At 36.7% G+C, this 23,819-nt stretch overlaps 1 protein-coding gene across 1 annotated transcript; it reads right to left on the bottom strand.

Moving 5' to 3' along the window:
* Window positions 1–1,485: 1,485 nt before the first annotated feature.
* On the bottom strand, window positions 1,486–23,399 carry BBS5 (Bardet-Biedl syndrome 5). Its single transcript, XM_055398431.2, has 12 exons — window positions 23,264–23,399; window positions 20,683–20,765; window positions 18,933–18,998; window positions 18,301–18,350; window positions 18,060–18,187; window positions 15,147–15,282; window positions 14,166–14,261; window positions 8,703–8,765; window positions 7,165–7,299; window positions 3,342–3,425; window positions 2,369–2,392; window positions 1,486–2,219 (listed from the first exon to the last, which is right to left on the bottom strand). The coding sequence occupies exons 1-12, from the start codon at window positions 23,320–23,322 to the stop codon at window positions 2,118–2,120; spliced, it is 1,026 nt and encodes a 341-aa protein (XP_055254406.1). The 5' UTR covers window positions 23,323–23,399; the 3' UTR covers window positions 1,486–2,117.
* Window positions 23,400–23,819: the final 420 nt, after the last annotated feature.

Below are 23,819 nucleotides of genomic sequence, written 5' to 3'. Positions count from 1 at the left end.
TGACACTAGGGAAAGAAAAATCCCACAACCTATACAGTACGATTATTAAAGATATTCTGTAGTTTTAAGTGCTGATCTTTGATTAAATAAAAATTTTAAAAATGGAACAGATGTAACCCTATCAGAACAATGTAATCAACAGAATGCAGCAAAATCAGGACGAAGTGCTAATCCCTGGTATTATTTGAAAAACAGGCTTTATACATGAAAAAATATATATATATACACAACTAGAATATAATTTAAGTTGTTGACTATAATAGAACACACCATATTAAGTATGGGATGCAGAAGGCATGACTTGAAAAAAACTGATCCTTTGTTTATATACAAACAGCATCATATACTTCTTCATGAAATATTTTATTATAAAATTATGTTATCACATTATAAAAAACTCAGTCGGGCTGTAAATGTACTGTACTTTCAAAGACTGGTATTCTTAAACATGCTCAAAAGAACGTAAGATTCACAAACACAGGGATTTGGGGAGGTTTGTTTTGTTCAATGCTATAGCCACACAACCTCATGAGTGCTCCATAAATATTTGTCAAAGGAATGAATGAATGTCCTTAGATCAGGGAAATATGCATTTTTAAATTTCAAGGTCTCCATCCATGAGTAAAGGTTTTTTCCTTTTATTTTACATCACGGTGAAGTCAATGGTACTGTCAGCTGCTAAAACAACAGCTGAGAGAAGAGTTCGTTGACTCTTTTTCCATTTATAGATGCCACTAAAGGTTTTAACACACTAGAAAAAACAGCTGCTCTCTTGTTTAAACAATAAATGACTCATTTCTCTCTACACGTAACACCTAACATTTGAAAAGATTAATGAGTCAGATTCAAGCACCATGATATGACATTTGAGATTACTGCTTACTAATCAGCAACTTTATCGTCTGTTTTGCTTGAAAAACTATTGAAATAATATTCCAAGCTGCAGTTTGTGACCTGTATACATTTTTCAAGCACACTTTCCCCCTAATATAGGTTATTATAACTCCATCCCTTAAAAATCCTTTCCTATTTAAATATAGAACCAATTAATAGTTTTGTTTATTGATTTTTATTAAACTCAGGTTGTGTGTGTGTGTGTTGCTCAGTCGTGTCCGACTCTTTGCGACCCCACAAACTGTAACCTGCCAGGCTTCTTGTCATGGAATTCTCCAGGCAAGAATACTCGATTGTCATTCCCTTCTCCAGAGAAACTCAGGTTAGCACTTACAGTTGCATTATCTTAAATGATTTTACACTCAGTTTTTTCACTCTAGAGAAACAGGGCTCCTTTGTTTAATTTTAGTGTTTTGACAAAAGTTCCTTACAACGTTTCTTTATATTGAAGCAATAGCAAATAAAAAAAAAAAAAGTGATGCCAGAGAAGTCACCAAATCTTACCTGATCAAGAAATCAGAAAATATTGAAGTTTTGAACACTTCAAAGAAGTTTCAATGAATACAAAGAGAAAGTCAAGAAATGAACTATTTATTTACAAACTATTTAAAGTTATTTCCTTATAAATGTATTCTTGCCAAAATGATATTGAAATTATTTACAAAACAGTGCCCAAAACTTTACATAGGGAATTGATATCCTCCAAAGTTAGCTATCATTTTTGGTTTCTACATAAATGATTACCTAAAAATGGTAAGCTTAATGTTTGTAATTTATATTAGAGTTGGCTTACATTTAGAGCTATGTGATAAATATATTTAAACCAGAATTTTATAATTAAGAAAGCAGTATTTGATTACTCCATAAGAAGAGTCTTATACTTTAAAATAATATTTTCAGAACGTTTAATGGTGCTGCATAAACTGTTTATTAAGCTCAATATAATACAGTCTTTTAATATCCACAGACTAATAATTTATAAGTACTACGTACAAAATAAACATATTTACAACAAACCAGATACATTTTGATTACAACTTCATATATAATTTTTTTAGAAGACTGGCAGTAAAATCTTAGATAAATGAGTTTTTCCTTAATCATTAAAAAAATCTCTTAAAAACTTTTCCTGTAAATGTAAAAACTATTCCATGCCTTATAGTAGGCGACTAGTATCTTTAATCTTGAGATATCTGTAAACAGAAATTCAGCTCAACTCAAGATCAACTCATTACTTCCCAAAGTCCCTGTAGGGTGAATCCATCCTTCAGTTTCTCTATTGCAAGCCCCAGTTCTTCTGAAAACACAGGTTCACGATCTTGTTGCTTTTTGGGAGATAAGAGGATGAGATGGGAATAGAGAAGGTGAGCAAGGAAGAGGAAAAAAACAAAAAATAGGTTTCACATAAGTGTGTGAATACTGAACACTGGAATATAGAAAGTTTTTTCATACACTATAGGTAAAATATCCTTACCTTGTTGCCATCAGCAAAATAAGCCTATAAGACAAATAAAATTATACTTCACATACTTGACACATAATAGGTTAAGAGGTTATGGAACAGGTGATTAACTTACAGAAAAATTCTGAAACTAACTGTATTTTATATTCTCTTACTGTGTTTCTAATGGTTCTCTCACCTATCTTTACAAAGCTGGTAGCAGAATTCACTTTTGTCAATATTAAAGTCTTCAAGAGTTATGCTAAACTGAAGTGCTAAAACTGTGCTTTGTAATTGGTGAATAGTTAGCATTGTTAACTTGAAAGTAGATAAGAGAATGATTTAGCAGATATAAAATTTTACCCCTACTTTTGGTTTAAAAGAAGATGCTGGCAAAACAAAAAAAAGCAATAAGTGCTTCAATGTGTCAGCAAATGCACACACTGAGGTTGTAGTAGTTTATAATTAACTATCTTATACTTAGCTTAAAATTTTTCATTCCCAGAGCGGATTCTAGTCAGATTCATAGACCACAGTATATAGAAAGCATTATTATTATTTTGGCTATTAATTAAATAATACAGATTTGCAGACAATAAATTTTACTGTTCAAATAGAAATCCATTTTAAGATAATACACCTATAAAAAAGGAAGGAGGCTTTTCTCATAGAGATTACTTATGCAAAGTGTAGATTTTAAATTAATTAACTATATTTAACATATTCTATTATCTTAAAGTATGAAAAAACTTTTCACATATCTGAAATACTCTGAATAAGTATGTTCTCAAATTATTTCCCAGTTTGGTAATTTAAAAGTATTTTCTCACACAAAAAATTCCCTACCTTGGAAAAAAAATTATTCTCCAACTCATGTTTAAAACTCTCTAAAAAGTCTCAAGCTTTATGATATTTTACACACTTAAACCATTATTTAATTGAACATGACTCAGATTAAAAAAAAAAACCCACAAGAAATTTACTGATGCTCCTTCATAATGCTCACCACAAAAGCATCCGTGTGATCATCAGAGTCTATCTCTACATCATCTTGAATCTGTTTGACAGTCAGAGCTTCAAGGGGCTGTGGCTGAAAATAAGTAGATGTTAAAAAGAATCAGTAGATGTTAAACTGCATCAATAAGACAATATTAAACAAATAAATAATTTTAGTAGAATGTGCTATAAGAATTATAAATACCTGTAAAAGGATATCACAATTACCAACTACTCAAGTCTTACAAAAATCACTGCATAATTTATATTCTATTAAAACTTACATGAATAATAAAATGAGTCAGTTAAATCTAAGCTTTTAAATCTGAAGTTAATATCATCAAGAGTGAAAATGAAAAATTTACACAAACTTGATATGATACTTAGAAATATTCATAAAGAAAAAAAAACTCTCATTGGGCTTTATCTGATTTTCTGATAGTTAAAACTCTCTGGTAGTTTAAAAACCTAACTTGTATAATAGCATATTTTAAAATTTCCTCAAAATAGTCATTGAATAGAATTTGTGAAAAAAGAAATTCGTGGAAAAAAAGAACTAAGATTTGTACGGAATATTCTAAAGGTAAAGCAAAATACATATATCTATTAATTCATTTTTCAAATATCTGAATATCTTTAGTGTATGAGGTACTATGCTGGCTACCTCCTCTGTCCATGAGATTCTCCATGCAAGGATATTGGAGTGGGTTGCCATGCCCTCCTCCAGGGGATCTTCCTAACCCAGGGATTGAACCCACATCTTTTACATCTCCTGCATTGGCAGGTGGGTTCTTTACCACTAGAGCCACCTGGGAACCCGCATGCTGGTACCACCAAAGGTATAAAGTTTTCACCCTTACCACAGAAGGTGTGTAATATAGTTGGAGTGGAGTGAAGGATAAAATACAATTATAAATTACTAAATATCAGGCTGAACTATAAGAAATTGCCATTTTAATTTAAAAAGTGGTCAAATATTAATAATATCATATGGTTCAACCTACAGAAAATAGCTGTAACAAATGCAGTATCTATTGTAATAGAAGAGTTTGGCGACAGCACAACTTCTGGTTTGTGCGTACCAGAAACTTTCACGAAGAAAAGGCTGGCATGTGACTGAGGGCTTTTAGGACAAGGATGATTTTCACAGATAGGATTAGGGGAAAGGGTATTCCTAGCAGAGGGGATCAGCATCAGCAAAGGTGAGAAACCACAGGATCTGGCTGAAGATGAATAATACAATATGGTGGGAACATGAGAGTCCCACAAGGCAGAGGAGCTAAGCAGGAATATTGTACTGAACAATGCCAAGAAGCATCACTCACATTGTGGTAGTGCAGATAAGGTGGGGACGGTAGACTGGAGTCTACTGAAATTTTTAAATACCAGCTCAGACAATGTGGACTATTTATGGGTAATTTTTTGGGGGGAGTTGATGTAGGAGTGTACTGCTGACAAGAGATTGACCCGATTCCCTAGTCCGAAAACAGCTGGTATTTCAACCATGTTTAGAACTGTGTGACTGTGTATAAGAAAATTAACCTATCTAAGCCTCGGTCTCCTTAACTGTGAGATAGAGATGATAATAACGATGATGATACAGTTCATAGTGTTTTTGGCAGGATTAAATGAGATGAGGCATATAAAATTCTTAGAGCAGCGAACAACAAAGAGTAGGCATTCAACACAGTCATTCAACGATTACGACTGTTCACTAAGAGTCTATTATGTGCTACTATTGATTGCTGGAGACACAGTGGTTAAAGAAAACAGACAAAAATCCCTGACTTCATGATCATTATTTATAATGGAGGAGACTGATTAGTGTTACCAAAAGTAAAGCAAGCAAGTGAGAGAGCAAATAAACAAGCAAAATAAGGGATCAAAAAGTGACAGGGGTTGTTGTTGTAGATGGATAGTCAGGGAAGACCTCCCTTAACAGGCGTCTTTGGAGTAAGGACTTACATGTAGTGACAAAGTGAGTTATTATTACACACTGCAGGCCAAAGAAAGGGAGAGAAGGAGAAATGAAAGGTAGCAAGAGAACGGGCTAGCAGCGTCTCCCAGGTGCTGGCCACTGTATGGACACAATCAGTAACTTTCTGAAAGAGATTATTTTATAATGTGAAATCTGAAGCTCAAATCCGCCTAGAATCACAAATAAATGGTGAAATTAGGATCGAAGTCAGAATTGTCAGGTTCCAAGGACCATGCTTCTTCTACAACATTATTCTACAATCAGAAGTAGCAAAGGAAACTGCAGTTTGAATGGAAAGAAAGGGATAGGAACAGGGGAGAGGATGGTATAATTGGCTGAATGTTTAAAATGAGATAATAGGAAAAATAAAAAACGGTAAATCCCAGGGTTTTGAGCACATCTGACTTTGACAATAAGGTAGTAAATAAATTAAATAGATAAATCGGTAGGATTTTGATTTTGAGAAAAAAATGACAAGATTTTAGGTATGCCAAGGTTGAGATACTCAACCATGTCCTTATTGATTTGGAAAGTTATTGATTAAATTACTAAGATAAAATTTTAAAGGAGAATTTCAATCCATGTTATTTGGAATGCTCATCTATGTGAAAATATTCAATAATAGTTGGAACCATGATAAGCTGAGAGAGGATGCCAAGGTCAGAAAGATCTGGGAGTCATCTACATAAGTACCAGCTGAAGAAGCTGGAGGAGCAAGTGATATTGCTGAGGAATATACAGAGGAGGCAGAGCGAAAGGGAGAATGCTGAAAGCCGTGCAGGTTGGGAAGAAAGCAGAAAGGATGGTTAAGGAGATCAAATACCGAAGAGTGTACAATATTGTGTCAACAACCCAAAGACAAATTTCAGTTGGAAAGGGAAGGGGATATATATGGAATTTGACAGGGAGAGAAAAAAGAAGCAAAACGAAGTTGAAGTCAGAGGGTATGAGTTAGTACTTAGCTGCCCAATCCGACTTTTTGAGCTTCCCCAGCCACCTGCTGTAGTCCAAGAGCAGGAGAAGAGACAGATAATATATGTGATATATGATAAAGCTAGACATGCATGGTACTGTTTGCGACACTGATGAAAGAGTGGGTGGACACCAGCAACAGACCAGACAGTGAGGGCCTCAGCCAAAGAACAGACAGCAAGGGAGCCTGTGACAGAGCGTCCCTGGCAAGGGTACTGCTGTCCAGAGCAGATGGTGAGGAGTCTCTAATGGAGTGGCTGGGAGGACACCAGCGAACCCCCGGATAACGAGGGGCCCACGTGCAGAGGCTGAACAGTACAGCCAAAATACAGCTGATGGGCCTGGAGAGCAGCGACTGGGGCAGAAACTCGAAGTCGTGAGGAAGACAAAGAGCAGACAGGCAAGCGTGATATTCAAAGTATTGCATAACTGACTCGGAAGAGGCTCTGATAAATATGAACTGACACAGGCCATACTGATGGAGCAGTCTCCTACAGTTGCTATACTGTGGGTCACTAGAGGAAGAAAATAGTGTCTGTGAGGCCTGTAAGATTTGACCAAACGCTAATGGGTGGCTGGAGTAGAATAAAAATAAAGTTGTCAGAGAGAGAGATTTACGTCTCTCTATATCAGAAGAGCCTTGCATATGGGGACATCTTTGGATAGACTGCTACACAGATGGGCAGGAATGAACGGTGAAGCAGCCAGGGAGAAGACAGGTGGGAGGCACAAAGAAGAGTCAGCCATACTGACTAAGCAGAGTCTGTATATTCATCATTTTAAACATGGTTTAAAATTAAATTGTGCATAAAGCTAACTGAAGTTTATAGATTATGTAAAGACAATTCAGCAAATTCTATACATCACACACTGAACAAAATACCTTTTCTTCCATCTCATAATCCACTCCAAATATAGGATTGGCAGAATAGACTTTGTGAAGTGAGTTGATCTCCTTAACTGATTCTTGTAGTTTTTCCACAGGATCTATTTTAAAGCCAAGAACATATCCTCCACTCTACAGGAAAAAATAATGAAAAAACAGAAAACAAGCCTGAGGAATCATATTTACAACATATGATAAACTACAGTTCTAGCTGTTCTTATTTCAGAACACAATATGTAAGCTGATTTTTTTAAATTAAATTTTTTATTATAAAAACTTCCAGCATATACAAAAATATAAGATACCATAACTGTCCATGTAGATATCATCCAGCTTCAACAGGTAACAACATACGGCCAACTCTGCTCCATCTTTAACTTTCCCATCCCCTAAATCTCCTCCCCTTACCCGCTCAGAATTATTTTGAAGTATCCAGGTATCACATAAATTCATCTGTAAATATCAAAGGTAATATTTCAAGATTAAAAAGATACACTACGGTAGATTATGAAGGTCAAGGAATTAAGTTTTTCCTGAGCTCGACCTTGAAAGTGAATAGACTGTATATTAAAAGACAAAAGGGAATGGCATACCTGTTGTTGGAGAAAAAGTGTTAAAAAAATTAAGTACCCATATGGTGATGGTTGACAGCAATTTGCTCTGGGGTGAGAGTATATATTTTGGGGCTCAAATCCTGGTTTTACAACAAAATTACTAGCTGTGTGATGTTGGGCGATTCTAAGCATTTTTTTTTTTTGGCCATGCAACGAGGCTTGCAGGCTCTTAATTCCCTGACCAGAGATTGAACCCAGGTCATGGCAGTATAAGAATGCTGACTCTTAACCACTGAACTGCCGGGGAATTCCCATTTAAACTTTAATTTTCTAACCATAAAATGGTTATCATGTTGTTGTGAACACAGTAAACACAAATAAATGGCAGCTACCAATCTATAGGCCAGGAGAAAGGAGTAGGCATTCCTGTTTAAATTTAGAATTCAGAAGAGAAACACCTCTTTCAAAAAATTTATAAGAATAAATTACGCCTGGCATAATGGGGCACAGTAGTTTCTAGCTAGATACAGTATAACCTGTTTGATAGTATAAAATCTCAAATAGGGTGTGTGTATCTGTGTATACCTGTGCTGCTCAGTTTTGTGAATCAGTCAGACCTAGAAGCAAAAGCTAGCTCTACCACTTACTACTTATGAGAACATGGACAAGGTTCCTAACTTCTCCAAGCCTCAGTTTCCTTGACTGTAAAATGGGGAAAAATAGTAACTGTATCATAGGATTGTATAAAGAGTGAGATAATGTCACGACCATAATCATAATTAATGGTATAGAGAAACATAAGCAGAATTCTTTCCATGGGAACAATTAGTATATGACTTCAAACTCTTCATACAACCTCATGTTAGAGCTAATATTCTTCTTGGATATAAACTGGTTACTATATAAATAAAACTAAAAATATAGACTGTCATACAGTTTTTTAAATCTATTAAAGGTTAATAAAAATATAAAACATCTTACCTGTTGAGAGCTTTCTATGACAAGAGCTAAACCAAATTTTGAATCTCTAATCTTTATTGACCGCTAGATGTAAAATGAAAAAGAAAAAAAATGTTTGTTTTTATCTGACAGTAGTGACGTTTTAACAGTAGTTTTCCAAGTTTTACACAGTAACTACTTTTCATAGTCTATAAAACAGAATTCTTCCCTTTTCTTTTTCCTCATGCTCCCATGGAGATCAAGTAAATAAAAATTCTCATACTGAAAATAGGCAACAAATTTGTAAGGTAATACAAATACAATGCCTCTGAAATATGCACAAAATTCTGATGTAAATGTTCCCTGCTTCAGGGAGTCCACAACTTCTCTGAATATTTTAAACCAAAGACCAACAATCTTTTAGTTATGGAAAGCCAGTGTCTTTGGTGGTTCCTAAGGCTAGGTTAGTTTTTTTTTTTTTGGCTTAAAATAAATAAACTAAGTGGTTACAGTGTGGCACTACTTTCATTTTATTTATTTTTTATTTTTATTGGAGGCTAATTATTTTACAATATTATATTGGTTGGTTTTGCCATACATTGACATGAATCTGCCCCGGGTGTACATGAGTTACCCTTCCTGAACCCCTCTCCCACCTCCCTCCTCCCCTTATCCTCCCTCTGGGTCATCCCCGCACACCAGCCCCGAGCATCCTGTAACATGCATCGACCCTGAACTAGCGATTCGCTTCACATATGATAATATACATGTTTCAATGCCATTCCCCAAATCATCCCACCCTCACCCTCTTCCACAGAGTCCCAAAGACTGTTTTATACATCTGTGTCTCTTGTGCTGTCTCGTATACAGGGTTGTCATTTCCATCTTTCTAAATTCCATATATATGCGTTAGTATACTGTATTGGTGTTTTTCTTTCTGGCTTACTTCACTCTGTATAATAGGCTCTAGTTTCATCCACCTCATTAGAACTGATTCAAATGCATTCCTTTTAATGGCTGAGTAATACTCCATTGTGTATATGTACCAAAGCTTTCTTATCCATTCGTCTGCAGATGGACATCTAGGTTGCTTCCATGTCCTGGCTATTATAAACAGTGCTGCAATGAACATTGGAGTACACGTGTCTCTTTCAATTCTGGTTTCTTTGGTGTGTACGCCCAGGAGTGTGATTGCTGGATCATATGGCAGTTTTATTTCCAGTTTTTTAAGGAATCTCCACACTGTTCTCCATAGTGGCTGTACTAGTTTGCATTCCCACCAACAGTGTAAGAGGGTTCCCTTTTCTCCACACCCTCTCCAGCATTTATTGCTTGTAGACTTTTGGATAGCAGCCATTCTGACTGGCGTGAAATGGTACCTCATCGTGGTTTTGATTTGCATTTCTCGGATTATGAGGGATGTTGAGCATTTTTTCATGTCTTTGTTAGCCATCTGTATGTCTTCTTTGGAGAAATGTCTGTTTAGTTCTTTGGCCCATTTTTTGATTGGATCGTTTATTTTTCTGGAATTGAGCTGGAGGAGCTGCTTGTATATTTTAGAGATTAATTCTTTGTCAGTTGTTTCATTTGCTATTATTTTCTCCCATTCTGAAGGCTGTCTTTTCACCTTGCTTATAGTTTCCTTTGCTGTGCAGAACCTTTTAATTTTAATTAGGTCCCATTTGTTTATTTTTGCTTTTATTTCCAATATTCTGGGAGGTGGGTCTTGGAGGATCCTGCTATGATATATGTCGGAGAGTGTTTTGCCTATGTTCTCCTCTAGGAGTTTTATAGTTTCTGGTCTTACATTTAGATCTTTAATCCATTTTGAGTTTATTTTCGTGTATGGTGTTAGGAAGTGTTCTAGTTTCATTCTTTTACAAGTGGCTGACCAGTTTTCCCAGCACCCCTTGTTAAAGAGACTGTCTTTTCTCCATTTTATATTCTTGTCTCCTTTGTCAAAGATAAGGTGTCCGTAAGTGCATGGATTTATCTCTGGGCTTTCTATTTTGTTCCATTGGTCTATATTCTGTTTTTATGCCAGTACCATACTGTCTTGATGACTGTGGCTTTGTAATAGAGCCTGAAGTCCGGCAGGTTGATTCCTCCAGTTCCATTCTTCTTCCTCAAGATTGCTTTGGCTATTCGAGGTTTTTTGTATTTCCATACAAATTGTGAGATTATTTGTTCTAGCTCTGTGAAAAACATCGTTGGTAGCTTGATAGGCATTGCATTGAATGTATAAATTACTTTGGGTAGTATACTCATTTTCACAATATTTATTCTTCCAATCCACGAACACGGTATATTTCTCCATCTATCAGTGTCCTCTTTGATTACTTTCACCAGTGTTTTATAGTTTTCTATGTATAAGTCTTTTGTTTCTTTAGGTAGATATATTCCTATTTAATTCTTTTCGTTGCAACAGTTAGTGGAATAGTTTCCTTAATTTCTCTATTTTCTCATTATTAGTGTATAGGAATGCAAGGGATTTCTGTGTGTTGATTTTATATCCTGCAACTTTACTGTATTCGTTGATTAGCTCTAGTAGTTTTCTGGTAGAGTCTTTAGGGTTTTCTGTGTAGAGGATCATGTCATCAGCGAACAGTGAAAGTATTACTTCTTCTTTTCCAATTTGAATTCCTTTTATGTCTTTTTCTGCTCTGATTGCTGTGGCCAAAACTTCCAGAACTATGTTGAATAGTAGTGGTGAGAGTGGGCACCCTCGTCTTGTTCCTGACTTTAGGGGAAATGCTTTCAGTTTTTCACCATTGAGGATAATGTTTGCTGTGGGTTTGTCATATATAGCTTTTATTATGTTGAGGTATGTCCCTTCTATTCCCATCTTCTGGAGGGTTTTATCATAAATGGATGTTGAATTTTGTCAAAGGCTTTCTCTGCATCTATTGAGATAATCATGTGATTTTTATTTTTCAGTTTGTTAATGTAGTGTATTACATTGATTTATTTGTGGATATTGAAGAATCCTTGCATTCCTGGGATAAAGCCCACTTGGTCATGATGTATGATCTTCTTAATGTGTTGTTGGATTCTGATTGCTAGAATTTTGTTAAGGATTTTTGTATCTATGTTCATCAGTGATATTGGCCTGAAATGGGACCTAATTAAAATTAAAAGCTTCTGCACAGCAAAGGAAACTATAAGCAAGGTGAAAAGACAGCCTTCAGAATGGGAGAAAATAATAGCAAATGAAACAACTGACAAAGAATTAATCTCTAAAATATACAAGCAGCTCCTGCAGCTCAATTCCAGAAAAATAAATGACCCAATCAAAAAATGGGCCAAAGAACTAAACAGACATTTCTCCAAAGAAGACATACAGATGGCTAACAAAGACATGAAAAAATGCTCAACATCCCTCATAATCCGAGAAATGCAAATCAAAACCACAATGAGGTACCATTTCACGCCAGTCAGAATGGCTGCTATCCAAAAGTCTACAAGCAATAAATGCTGGAGAGGGTGTGGAGAAAAGGGAACTGTCTTACACTGTTGGTGGGAATGCAAACTAGTACAGCCACTATGGAGAACAGTGTGGAGATTCCTCAAAAAACTGGAAATAGAACTGCCATACGACCCAGCAATCTCACTCCTGGGCGTACACACCGAAGAAACCAGAATTGAAAGAGACACGTGTACTCCAATGTTCATTGCAGCACTGTTTATAATAGCCAGGACATGGAAGCAACCTAGATGTCCATCTGCAGACGAATGGATAAGAAAGCTTTGGTACATATACACAATGGAGTATTACTCAGCCATTAAAAAGAATACTTTTGGATCAGTTCTAATGAGGTGGATAAAACTGGAGCCTATTATACAGAGTGAAATAAGTCAGAAAGAAAAACACCAATACAGTATACTAACGCATATATATGGAATTTAGAAAGATGATAACGATAACCTTGTATACGAGACAGCAAAAGAGACACAGGTGTATAGAACAGTCTTTTGAACTCTGTGGGAGAGGGCGAGGGTGGGATGATTTGGGAGAATGGCATTGAAACTTGTATATTATCATATGTTAAATGAATCGCCAGTCCAGGTTCGATGCATGTTACAGGATGCTCGGGGCTGGTAAACTGGGATGACCCAGAGGGATGGGATGGGGAGGGAGGTGGGGGGGGGGTTCAAGATCGGGAGCACATGTACACCCGGGGCGGATTCATGTCAATGTATGGCAAAACCAACCAATATAATATTGTAAAGTAAAAAAAAAAATAAAATAAAAGGGTTTGAGCAGAAAGTAGCAAGCCATAAACTGTGTGAGTCAGTGAGCCATGCCAAAGAACCACTATGTATTGGGTTGGCCAAAAAGGTTGTTCAAGTTTTTCCATAAGCTGCCCTGGAAAGTGCTTTGAATAAAATCTATGAAAAATTACCTTAATCTGTGTGATAATTATTTAAAATTAAAAATTTATTGAGGTATACTTAATTTACAAGGTTGTGCCAATTTCAGGTACACAGCAAAGTGAATCTGCCATACAAATATATATATCCACTCTTCTCCAGATTCCCTTCCAATATAGACCATTACAGAGTACTGAATAGAGTTAGTACATCCTTATTTATTTTATATACTTTGTGGGCTTCCCTGATATCTCAGTTGTTAAAGAATCTGCATGCAATGCAAGAGACCCCTGTTCAATTCCTGGGTTGGGAAGATCCGCTGGAGAAGGAATAGGCTACTTACTCCACTATTCTTGGGCTTCCTTTGTGGCTTATTTGGTAAAGAATCCACCTGCAATGTGGGGGACCTATGTTCGATCCCTGGGTTGGGAAGATCACCTGGTGAAGCTACCCACTCCAGTACTCTGGTCTGGAGAATTTCATGGACTGTATATAGTCAATGGACGGGTCACAGAGTTGGACACGACTGTGCGACTTTCACTTCACTTCATACACATTAGTGTGTATGTATCAATCCCAATTTTCCAATTTATCCGTCCCCCTTATCTTCCAATAACCATAAGTTTATCTTCTGCATCTGTGCTATTTAAATTTTTAGAATCCAGTATGTATGCATGCATGCTCAGTTGCTAAGTCGCATGCAACTCTTTTACAAACCCTGTGGACTGTGGTCCACTAGGCTCCTCTGGCTATGGGATTTTCCAGGCAAGAATACTGGAGTGGGTAGTCATTTCCTTCTCCAGGGGATCTTCCCAACCCAGGGGTTGAACCTGTGCCTCCTGTATTGGCAGGTGGATTCTTTACCACTGAGCCACCTGGGAAGCCCAGAATCCAGTATATTTTTCTCTTAATGAAAGAAGGAATGTAAGCTGATAATGGTGCTATTTCCCTTGATTGTAAATACAATTGGGTCTTTCCTGATGATCAACATTTAAAAAGTATGCTCTCAGCTAAACCGCTGTCACTTAAAAAAGGGAAAGAAAGAACTCATCTAATCCCCAAAGTCCTATTAACTGTTGAATAAAAATTATTTATTCTACATTAAAATAAGGTCATCAAAATGCATGCACTTACAATTTGCAGATATGGTATACTGACGTTAAAACTGTCATTCATATTTGCATGCCACACAATTCTCACATTGGTAATAAAAAAGGTCCCTAAATTTCCCTGTAAAGGAGAATGATGAGAGGGACATCAGTGATCATGTTGAATACTTACTCTTTATTTTCTAAACAGGAGAATAATTATGATTATCTCAGCAGCATAAAAGACCAGAATTGAGCATTATGAGGAGTTACTCAGATGTGGAGCTGTCTATATCCTATAACATATTTATCATAGTCCACAACTAGCACTTTTCAAGTAAGCAAAGTTTATTCACAATTTAAGTTTATGATTCTATGTTTAGCAAGAGCTCTTCAATCACAATGTTTTACCACAGTGGTTATCAGTCGAAACTAGGCTCTAACACCCATGAAGGCTGGAAACTACTCTTGGTAAGAGACAATTTTTTTCTAGAAATTGATTTGTTTCTTGTTCCAACTATTATATGTTGCTTATATGTTTCATCTGGTTATAATTTCAAGAGGAAATGAAAAGTTACAATAATGGATGTAGGAGTCACCAACTGAGTTAACACGTTTAATTTCATAAAGACTGGATTAAAAGGCTTCCATGACAGTCCACCCTATGATTCTCCTCAATTAGCCTGTTATGCTGTGGAGGGTAGTGCAGAAAGGGAGGAAGAGCGAGACTGTGGGATAAACTAGATGTGGAAGTCACCGGCCTTTAGGGCCTAAGTTTTTCATCTCTAAGTGAGTAATAAGAGACTGGACTAGATGATCCTCTAAGGTCCATTTAAGCTCCAAAGTTTACATAAAACAGCTGTTGCTAAAAAGAGTATAAGAATATGAAAATCAGAGTATTATTTATATCAAGAGCAATAATGCTAATATTAAGAGTTAAATAAATATACAAACCCAATCATAAATGGAAAAAGGATTACCAATGAAAGCACTGCCCCAAAAGGTTCATTAGTTCTTTGCATGGTACCTGATCACTGGATAAATTCCATACTCCATTGATTTTATTACATACATTTTCTTGTGGTAATAATCTTAGTTGTTTATTTTGAATTAGAGCACTTCTCAATTTAAAATCACGATACATTTTAGAAGTTTCATATGCTCTATAAAAAAAGAATACAAGATTAATTCAAACTGAAAATGTGGTTTTCTTAGATTATATCTACTTATCTACAAAAATACACAGTTGTACATCACTCAAATAGCTATTAAGTTAAAAAAAATTTTTTTGTTGGTAAGTTTTGGTGATTAGTCTTTTGTACTATATTTGTCATTTCAGTATAGTACTTATAAATTTTATCTCAGTAACCTATATTTGAGATGTCTAATATATACAGTATGGCACAAATGAGAAGAAGCAAAGTTTTTCTTTAAGCTGAAAAACAATGCTTGTAAAAATAGACATGACTATTAAATTTTCTATCAAAAAGCTTCCCTTCATTTCTGTTTTAGGTAAAAGCACAATTATTCTCTTAACATAAATAGGAGTACAATTACTTTTCCACTGAAACCTGAAAACTTATGCCCACATCTACCTATATACAGAAAATTAGAATGAATCGGTACCAACTCCAAAAGGAACTCTAAGACAGAGTATGTATCTGTGTATGTTTGCATAATAAATTCCTAGAGTTTTTCTTTCTGTGTTTCTCTACTGATAAATAATAAAAACAGAAGAAAATTCTGATTAACTTTTGGTTAATTCTAACTCCACAAAAATACAGGCTAATTTACCCTTTTATTAAAGCTAAAGTGTTTTCCTGGCCTGAACAACTTTAGAAGTCATTCATATAAGTTATAATATGTATTGTTAAACTAATGATTTTTTACTTTAATCTTCTAATATGAAGATTAAAGAATGAATTATGAAAGAGCAGAATTTTAGCATTTTCCCATAAATCTCAATTTCCTTTAGGACTGTAATCATCAATATTTAATCAGTGGAAAGAATGGAAATTATTTATCTACAAATTGTTTTGGGGGAACACCAAACATTTTTATACTATTAAGAAAAAGGAGCTTCCTGGATTCCCTTCATACTCCATTTCATATTACTTCTCTAAGTGAAATAAAGAGATATGAATCAGGTATGTGCTTCAGTTCAGTTCAGTTCAGTTCAGTCGCTCAGTCATGTCCGACTCTTTGTGACCCCATGAATCACAGCACGCCAGGCCTCCCTGTCCATCACCAACTCCTGGAGTTTACTCAAACTCATGTCTATCGAGTTGGTGATGCCATCCAGCATCATGCATGATGCTGGAGTCTTCTTCAGCACCACAGGATGTGCTTAAGAGAACTAAAAAAAAAACACATGCTTTCGCACAAAAACTTGTATATGCATGTTCATAGAGGCATTATTCCTAATAGCTAAGAAATGGAAACAACCCAAATGTCTATCAGCTAATGAGTGGATAAACAAAATATGTGTCCTTATTTATATAATGGAATCTTATTCAGCTACAAATTACATAAGTGAAAGAAGTCAGACATAAAATGCCACTATATTATGTGATTCCATTTATATGAAATGCTCAGAATAGGCAAATCCACAGAGACAGAAAATAAACCAGTGGTTGCCAAGAGCCATAGGGAGGAGGGAATGTGGAGTGACTACTATGAGGGTTTCTTTTTGGGGTACTGAAAATATTCTGGAATTGAGTAGTGGTGAATATACTAACATTACCAAATTGTAAACTTTAAAATGGTAAATTTTATGTTATGTGAATTATATCTCCAAGAAAATCAAACCATTATATAGATTAAAAAATCATCACAAAATTTTAAAAAATAACTAGGAAACTAATAAATTTGTAATACACATAACAGTAACATTAAGTAATTTACAACAGAAAACTACATACATAGCCAAAAAGTATGAAAAATTTCAACATCACTAGTAATAAAATGAATTCAAGTTAAAACAACAGTATATATATATATATATATATACACACACATACTATATATCTGCATGTAAAAAAAAATCTTGTGTGTCTGTACTTTTTTTCTCCTGGCCTGGCCAAACTTTTAAGAAAACCACAATAATTAGGGCTGGTTTAAAAATAAAAAAAAGAGGAGGTAGTAAAGAAGAGAAGGAAGTGAAGAAAGTGAAGTAGCTCAGTCGTATCCGACTCTTTGTGACCCCATGGACTATAGCCTACCAGGCTCCTCCTTCCATGGGATTCTCCAGGCAAGAATACTGGAGTGGGTTGCCATTTCCTTCTCCAGGGGATCTTCCTGACCCAGGGATCGAACCCGGGTCTCCCTCATTGCAGGCAGATGCTTTAACCTCTGAGCCACCAGGGACTCTAAAGAAGAGAATAGCTAAACAAAAACCCAAAACTCTTTAATCACCCAATCATGCCTTCTACTGTTACAAAAATAATTTTAATTCCTTAATTGAATTATTTAACTTGGTTATCTACCAAGTTAAATGAATTCTCTGTTTCATTTTTAAACTATCTTGGTAGCTAATTTAACAGATTCTTCAGCAGTTTTATGTGTTTCATAAATAACTTCAAAGTGAAAGTTGCTAAGTCGGGTCTGACTCTTTGCAACCCCATGGACTTTACAGTCCATGGCATTCTCCAGGCCAGAATACTGGAGTGGGTAACCTGTTCCCTTCTCCAGGGGATCTTCCCAACCCAGGGATCGAACCCAGGTCTCCCACATTGCAGGCAGATTCTTTACTAGCTGAGCCACCAGGAAATACCTTCAAAGTGTTTATTAAACAGTAATGCAACATGTTCTATGTATCTTCGGGAAGTCTGCAATAGACCTTGGAGGAAGACAGCACCACATGTCAAAATTTTATCCTCTAAACCTTTATATCATAAAATTACCTTAAAAATATCCAATAATCTATCAAGTATTACCATACCTGTGTACTGCGATCACAGAAGTATAAAGTCTAGGACTTCCAGGAACCAAATTTGTAAATATAAACTCAAAACGAGTACTGTTACATTTTGTTAGTACATAAAGAGCTTCAGTTTGACCTCGTAATTTCTGTAAGGACAAATTTTAAGAGTAATTTCTCATTTACAGTGAAAACAAACATCAACCTCAGATATCTACTGTTTCCTCACTATATATATTTCAATAAAATTTTTCCAACTTACAGAATTAGCAGTTCTTGTTGTAATATTCAATATGCAGTTGTAACCAATAGCTAAAATTCAAAAGTAAAGAATTTAAAGAACATGATACAATGAACTAAGGGAAAAAAACATATATATACAGAACTCTGAGCTTAAAAAATCAAATATATATAAAAATACAACTTTAAAAAATTTTAAGAAATATCTACAAATTTAAGTTAAATAAAAGAAATATAAAGTTAATTCTTCCTTTTTTGAACAAACAAAATAAAGTCTAGCTGGATAATCTACAATAGTTTAAAAAACAAGTGAAACAACATTTAACACATGAAAGGTTGTACTTTTTATTAGAATTTAGATCTCCCTTGAAACAGGTTATAGAAAATTTCAAAGTAAAGGAAAAAACAAAACCAAAAATCAATGTAAAAGCATTAATCTTATAAGCATCCAAGGGACAAAACGGACAGATTGAAAAAACATTTCTTTTGCCTTATCATGCAGTCTGTGGTTAGTCTAGGATTTCTTAAGTTTTTATCAATCAAAAATTTTCACATATTTCATGGTATGGCTTTTGTTGTTTGTTTCAAGAGCCACTACACAAGCTGATGTGACAAATTACTTTTTCTTGCATGCTTTCTAACAAAGATACTTACAAAGATTCACTCTGGGTAATGCCAAAGAGTGCCAGACAATTCTTAAATTTGTTACTAAGAGTCTACCTAAAAGCAAACAAACAGAACATCAGGTTACCTTACCTAAGGACCAATTTTTGCAGTACCAAATGAGATGGACATGAAACTTCTGACCCAGCATCAACAGCAACACTTGTAGATGTTTTTCACACATTTATTAATTGAAAATATTGAGCATATAGATTCTAGGTAAGGTACACAATGTGTGATTTAGAATCCCAGAGAAACAAAATCTGACAGTTAACAGAAAAAATACAGGTATTCACTGCCAACAGGTTGGTTTGACTCAACTGATAAAGGAGAAAACTTTACTTTTTCTTTTTTCTCGATAGAAGCTGTTCTTGGGGTCCTAGCAGGTCATATGCGTCCAACTGAGTATGTGTGAGAGACAGTATAATTACTAAGCCATTCAGTGAAATTAAATTTCTCAAAGAACTCTAATATACACATGAATCCCTGCCATATGAGTGCTCTCTTAGCGGTTCTCATTTAAATGAGCCATATTTTTTTTTTTTGCTATAAGCAAATTTTTTCCTCATATGAAGTTACAGTTAGGCAGAAGTCTGTTAAAGGCTTATGCTTTTCATCCTTAGCCTCAAACTGATATTCTTACAGTGAAATATGTACAAAGTTAGATAAGCTTCATTTCTCAAAGTATATTCTATAGAGCAGTAGTCCCTATAGATGCCCCAAGGCAAAAAAAAATCAAGTAAATCTATGCATGGTAAACTATATGTCTTAGAAATAAATAATACCATTGTGTGTGTGTGTGTGTGTGTGTATGTGTGTGTGTGTGTTATGTTGCTTCAGTCGTGTCTGACTCTTTGCAACCCTATGGACTATAGTGTGTGTGTGTGTGTGTGTGTGTGATGTTGCTTCAGTCGTGTCTGACTCTTTTTGCAACCCTATGGACTATAGCCCACCAGGCTCCTCTGTCCATGGGATTCTCTAGGCAAGAATATTGGAGTGGGTTGCCATGCCCTCCTCCAGGGGATCTTCCCAACCCAGGGATCGGACCCACACTTCTTAGGTCTGCACTGGCAGGCAGGTTCATCGCAACAGATGATGCAATGGTTGGATGTCATCACCAACTCAATGGACATGAGTTTGAGCAAACTCTGAGAGATACTGAAGGACAGAGAAGTCTGCCATGCTGCAGTCCATGGAGTCACAAAGAGTCTGATATGACTTAGTGACTGAACAATAACAACTTTGTTTACCACAGCATTTCTTCACCAAATTATAACCATGGAATTCTTTTGATGAGTAATCTATAGCCATGATATACTCCTTCCTCATTGAAAAAACCCATAGAATATCTAAAATCAGAGAAACTAAGCCTGTATGAATGCCAGAGTGAGATGTAATAGCAGAAGATTCTAAAAACAAAGGAAGGCATCTCAAGGGAAACCGTGGAGCATTACATATGTTTGACAAATAGTAAGTCACCCAGCATGGCTAGAGTGTAAAGTTCCCACAAGACCACAGAAGACTGGTCTTCTGGACTGCATTCATCAACTGGGGTCAAACAGAAACGAGATGGATCACTTAATTTAGGTTAACTAAGGTTTGTTTACAGAAGGACTTATAACAATAGTATCAGGAATCATAAGCGACATATAATGCTGTTTCATATCTTATTCTCCAGCTAACAGAACTTAACATTTTTAATTTAAACCAGAAACATAAAATACATTAGAAGTATACTCACCTCTATCCCCATTATTTCCTTTGGTGTCTTCAACTGAATCTAAACAATCAATAAGGACTTCTCCAGGTCTTGTTTTCATTTGTCTAAAATAAATATAAAGGCTTTAGTATTTTAGCTACAACACCCTCTTCCAATCGTGGGAGAGAAAAGACATCTGTATATAAAACAGACAAAAGTATAAATGATACAGTACCAAATGTTCAGCCATTTGAAAATAAGGTTTGCAAGAACTTTAAGAACCTGGCGATCAAGTGGGGCCTGGAGTGACCAGGGACATGCAGAGAAGCCAGAAATAAAGAGAAAGGATTTAGAGAAATAAGAGAGAGAGAAGAGAATCCATGATTAAAGAGCTTAGAGGTAAGAAATGATAAGACAATGTGGGGAGACTGGCCTGGCTGGGGAAGAAGGTACATGTTGAGAGAGAGTGAAAAATACAATAGGATAAGTGAGAACAAACCAGATTATGGAGAACTAGAATGCCAGTCAGACAGATATGGGTTTTATCTGTGTACAGTAGAGAAGGTTTTTGTGTAGAGGAAAGAAGTCATGCAGTTACAGAAGGAACAAATTAAAGCAAAGCAACATTAGAACTTGGTAAAAAATCAGATAAAGGAGACAAAAGAAAATAAAGAATGAAGAATAGGTTGCTGACTGACAGAATGCAATCTAGAGTGTCCATAAAAAAGAAAAAGAAAAAAAGAAAAACCCAGAAGAATATCTGGTAGAGCTTTCTAACACATTCTCAATAAAGCTAACTCAATTATCTATTGGAAATACAGACATGATCATATCACTTTCCTGCTTCAAAGCCAAGTTATCCCAGTGCTTAAAAGAAGGAAGTCCAAAATCCTCAACTGAATATTTCATAATCTGGCTAATTTACGTTTTTATTTGCACCTCTTCCCTCTACTTGCCAGATCCTGCCTTCTAGCCAATGAGATTTATACCTCTAAGACTCCGTATCTAATTTTTTTTCCTTCTTTTTTTCTGGAATACTCTCCCCCCATCTCCCCTAGCAAGGCCCTGCTCATTCATCAGGGCTCAATTAAGACATTATTTTTTCTTTGAAGCCTTCCCTAGGAAGAATGGACTTTTTTGTTTCCATGGTCTTCCAGCTTTTTGTTCATTTTTTTCAGTGATGGTATTTACCACATTTTTAATAGTTGTCTGTATGTATCTGTATCCCTGCACTAGAATGGTGGCGTGGGGTGGTGTCATTTCCTATTATTTAGTATCTTTATTTATTTTTTAATTTTTTTGCATCTCCAACCATGGGATTCTCCAGGCAAGAATACTGGAGTGGGTTGCCTTTTCCACCTCCAGGGGCTCTTCCCTACCCAGGGATCCAACCTGCTTCTCTTACATCTGCATTGGGAGGTGAGTTCTTTACCACTAGTGCCACCTGGGAAGCCCCAGTTATCAGCACAGTAGCCAGCACATACCAAGGATTTGATAAATGTTTAATAAACTGAAAATGTTCACGAAATGGACCTTTGCTTCATTAAGAACTTTACAGGGAAAACAGAAAAACTCAAACAGTGTGTGCAACATATTACTGTCACATAACTATAAATTTCCTTCTCTCACAACTGTCTTAAATGATCCAAGACCATCTTAGTAATAGATACCTAGCCACAACTAAGTCTGGGAAATTAATATTTCATTTTTTCCACCGAAGAAAATTCTGTTCGTAATGAAAAATCACGAGAAGTGTCTAAAAAGCAGCAAACCATTACTAAGAACCTTAGCTTTACTATTTTTCAACACTTAATACTCAATGTTGGATGGCATCACCGATGCAATGGACATGAGTTTGAGTAGGCTGCGGGAGTTGGTGATGGGCAGGGAAGCCTGGCGTGCTGCAGTCCATGGGGTCGCAAAGAGTCGGACACGACTGAGCGACTAAACTGAATACCCAATGGGCATTTTTTCCTGGACTGCTGGCAGGAAGTTTCTAACTATTCTTTACAACACAAAATTTCCTAAAACAGGATTTCTGTTTGAGAGACTTCAAACAGAGGTTCCTTCCCACTGTTGGTGATTTAGATGAATAACCACATGGAAGCTTACCATGGGAATAAAGTTTGCATGCTTGGGGATTCTGGAGAATGCTTACTCCCACTTCCTTCGGAGACTCAAGCTTTAGAATCAAGTCATTTTTCTAAGGGCCCACAATGTATGTCCTTATTCTAGACCTAGTTTCAGAATCCCCGTTTCCTGAGTCGCTGCCCCAGGTTCCTTCCACCATACGAAACTGGCACGGCAAGTTCACTGGGGTGTACTAGACGCCCAAGCCCTCGGCGGTCCCGGCCGTGTTTGGGCTCAGCTTCCTGATAGATTCCCCGGGCCAAGACAGGGCCTGGGATCTAACGGGACCGAAACGGCGTACAACCTAGACGAGCCCGGCTGTGGCGGCCTCGGCCAGTCTGGGGTTTCTTGAGGCGAGCACAGCAGCGCCAACTTCCTCCCACCCGTGAGAGGCCCGTGAGCCGCGGAGTCATAGACTCCACCCGCGGGTCGGGAAATCGCGCGGCGACGCCTTCTACAGGCTCCAGGCCCCTGGGGAATCTTGGCGACTCACTGTGAGGACACGTCGAAGCGGACATCCCGATCCTCCCAAAGCGCGTCCAGCACCGACATGGTGACCACAGCGGTGGAGGCCGGGCGGCGTCCCGCCGGCTCCAAGGCAACCAGTCGCCTCTGTCACGACGTCTACGGAGGGCGCCGAGGCCCAAACTTGCTGGAGGTAACGTCGCGCTTTCCCGGCCCTGTCAGATTTGAGGATTTGAGGCTCCAGGCAGGATTCTGCGGCTCAAAGAAACCGGGCTGGCCCCTGGTCAGGAGCGGGTGCTTGACTTCTGAGTGACCTTCCTCGCCTCCTTAAACCTCGTCGCAACCACTGGTTCCATTTCTCTACCCTGTCAAAAAATTCAGACTTAAGAAATTGCCCTGGCCGTCTGCTGGTTAAGACTTTGCGCTTCCAGTACTGAGGGCCCTGGGTTTGATACCTGATCAGAGAACTATTAATAGGATGTTGCAAGCTACAGGGTGTGGCAAAAAAAACAAAAACTTTTTTTTTTTTTTTTTTTACTCACCTGTAAACATGTGCTGGACATGAGTTTGAGTGAACTCCGGGA

This window comes from Moschus berezovskii, chromosome 2 (genome assembly GCF_049115385.1).
Source record: "Moschus berezovskii isolate FMDL1 chromosome 2, NW_MosBer_1.0, whole genome shotgun sequence".
NCBI lineage: Eukaryota > Metazoa > Chordata > Mammalia > Artiodactyla > Moschidae > Moschus > Moschus berezovskii.
The sequence above is the reverse complement of the archived record's forward strand: the minus strand, read 5'-3'. Positions and strand labels throughout refer to the sequence as shown.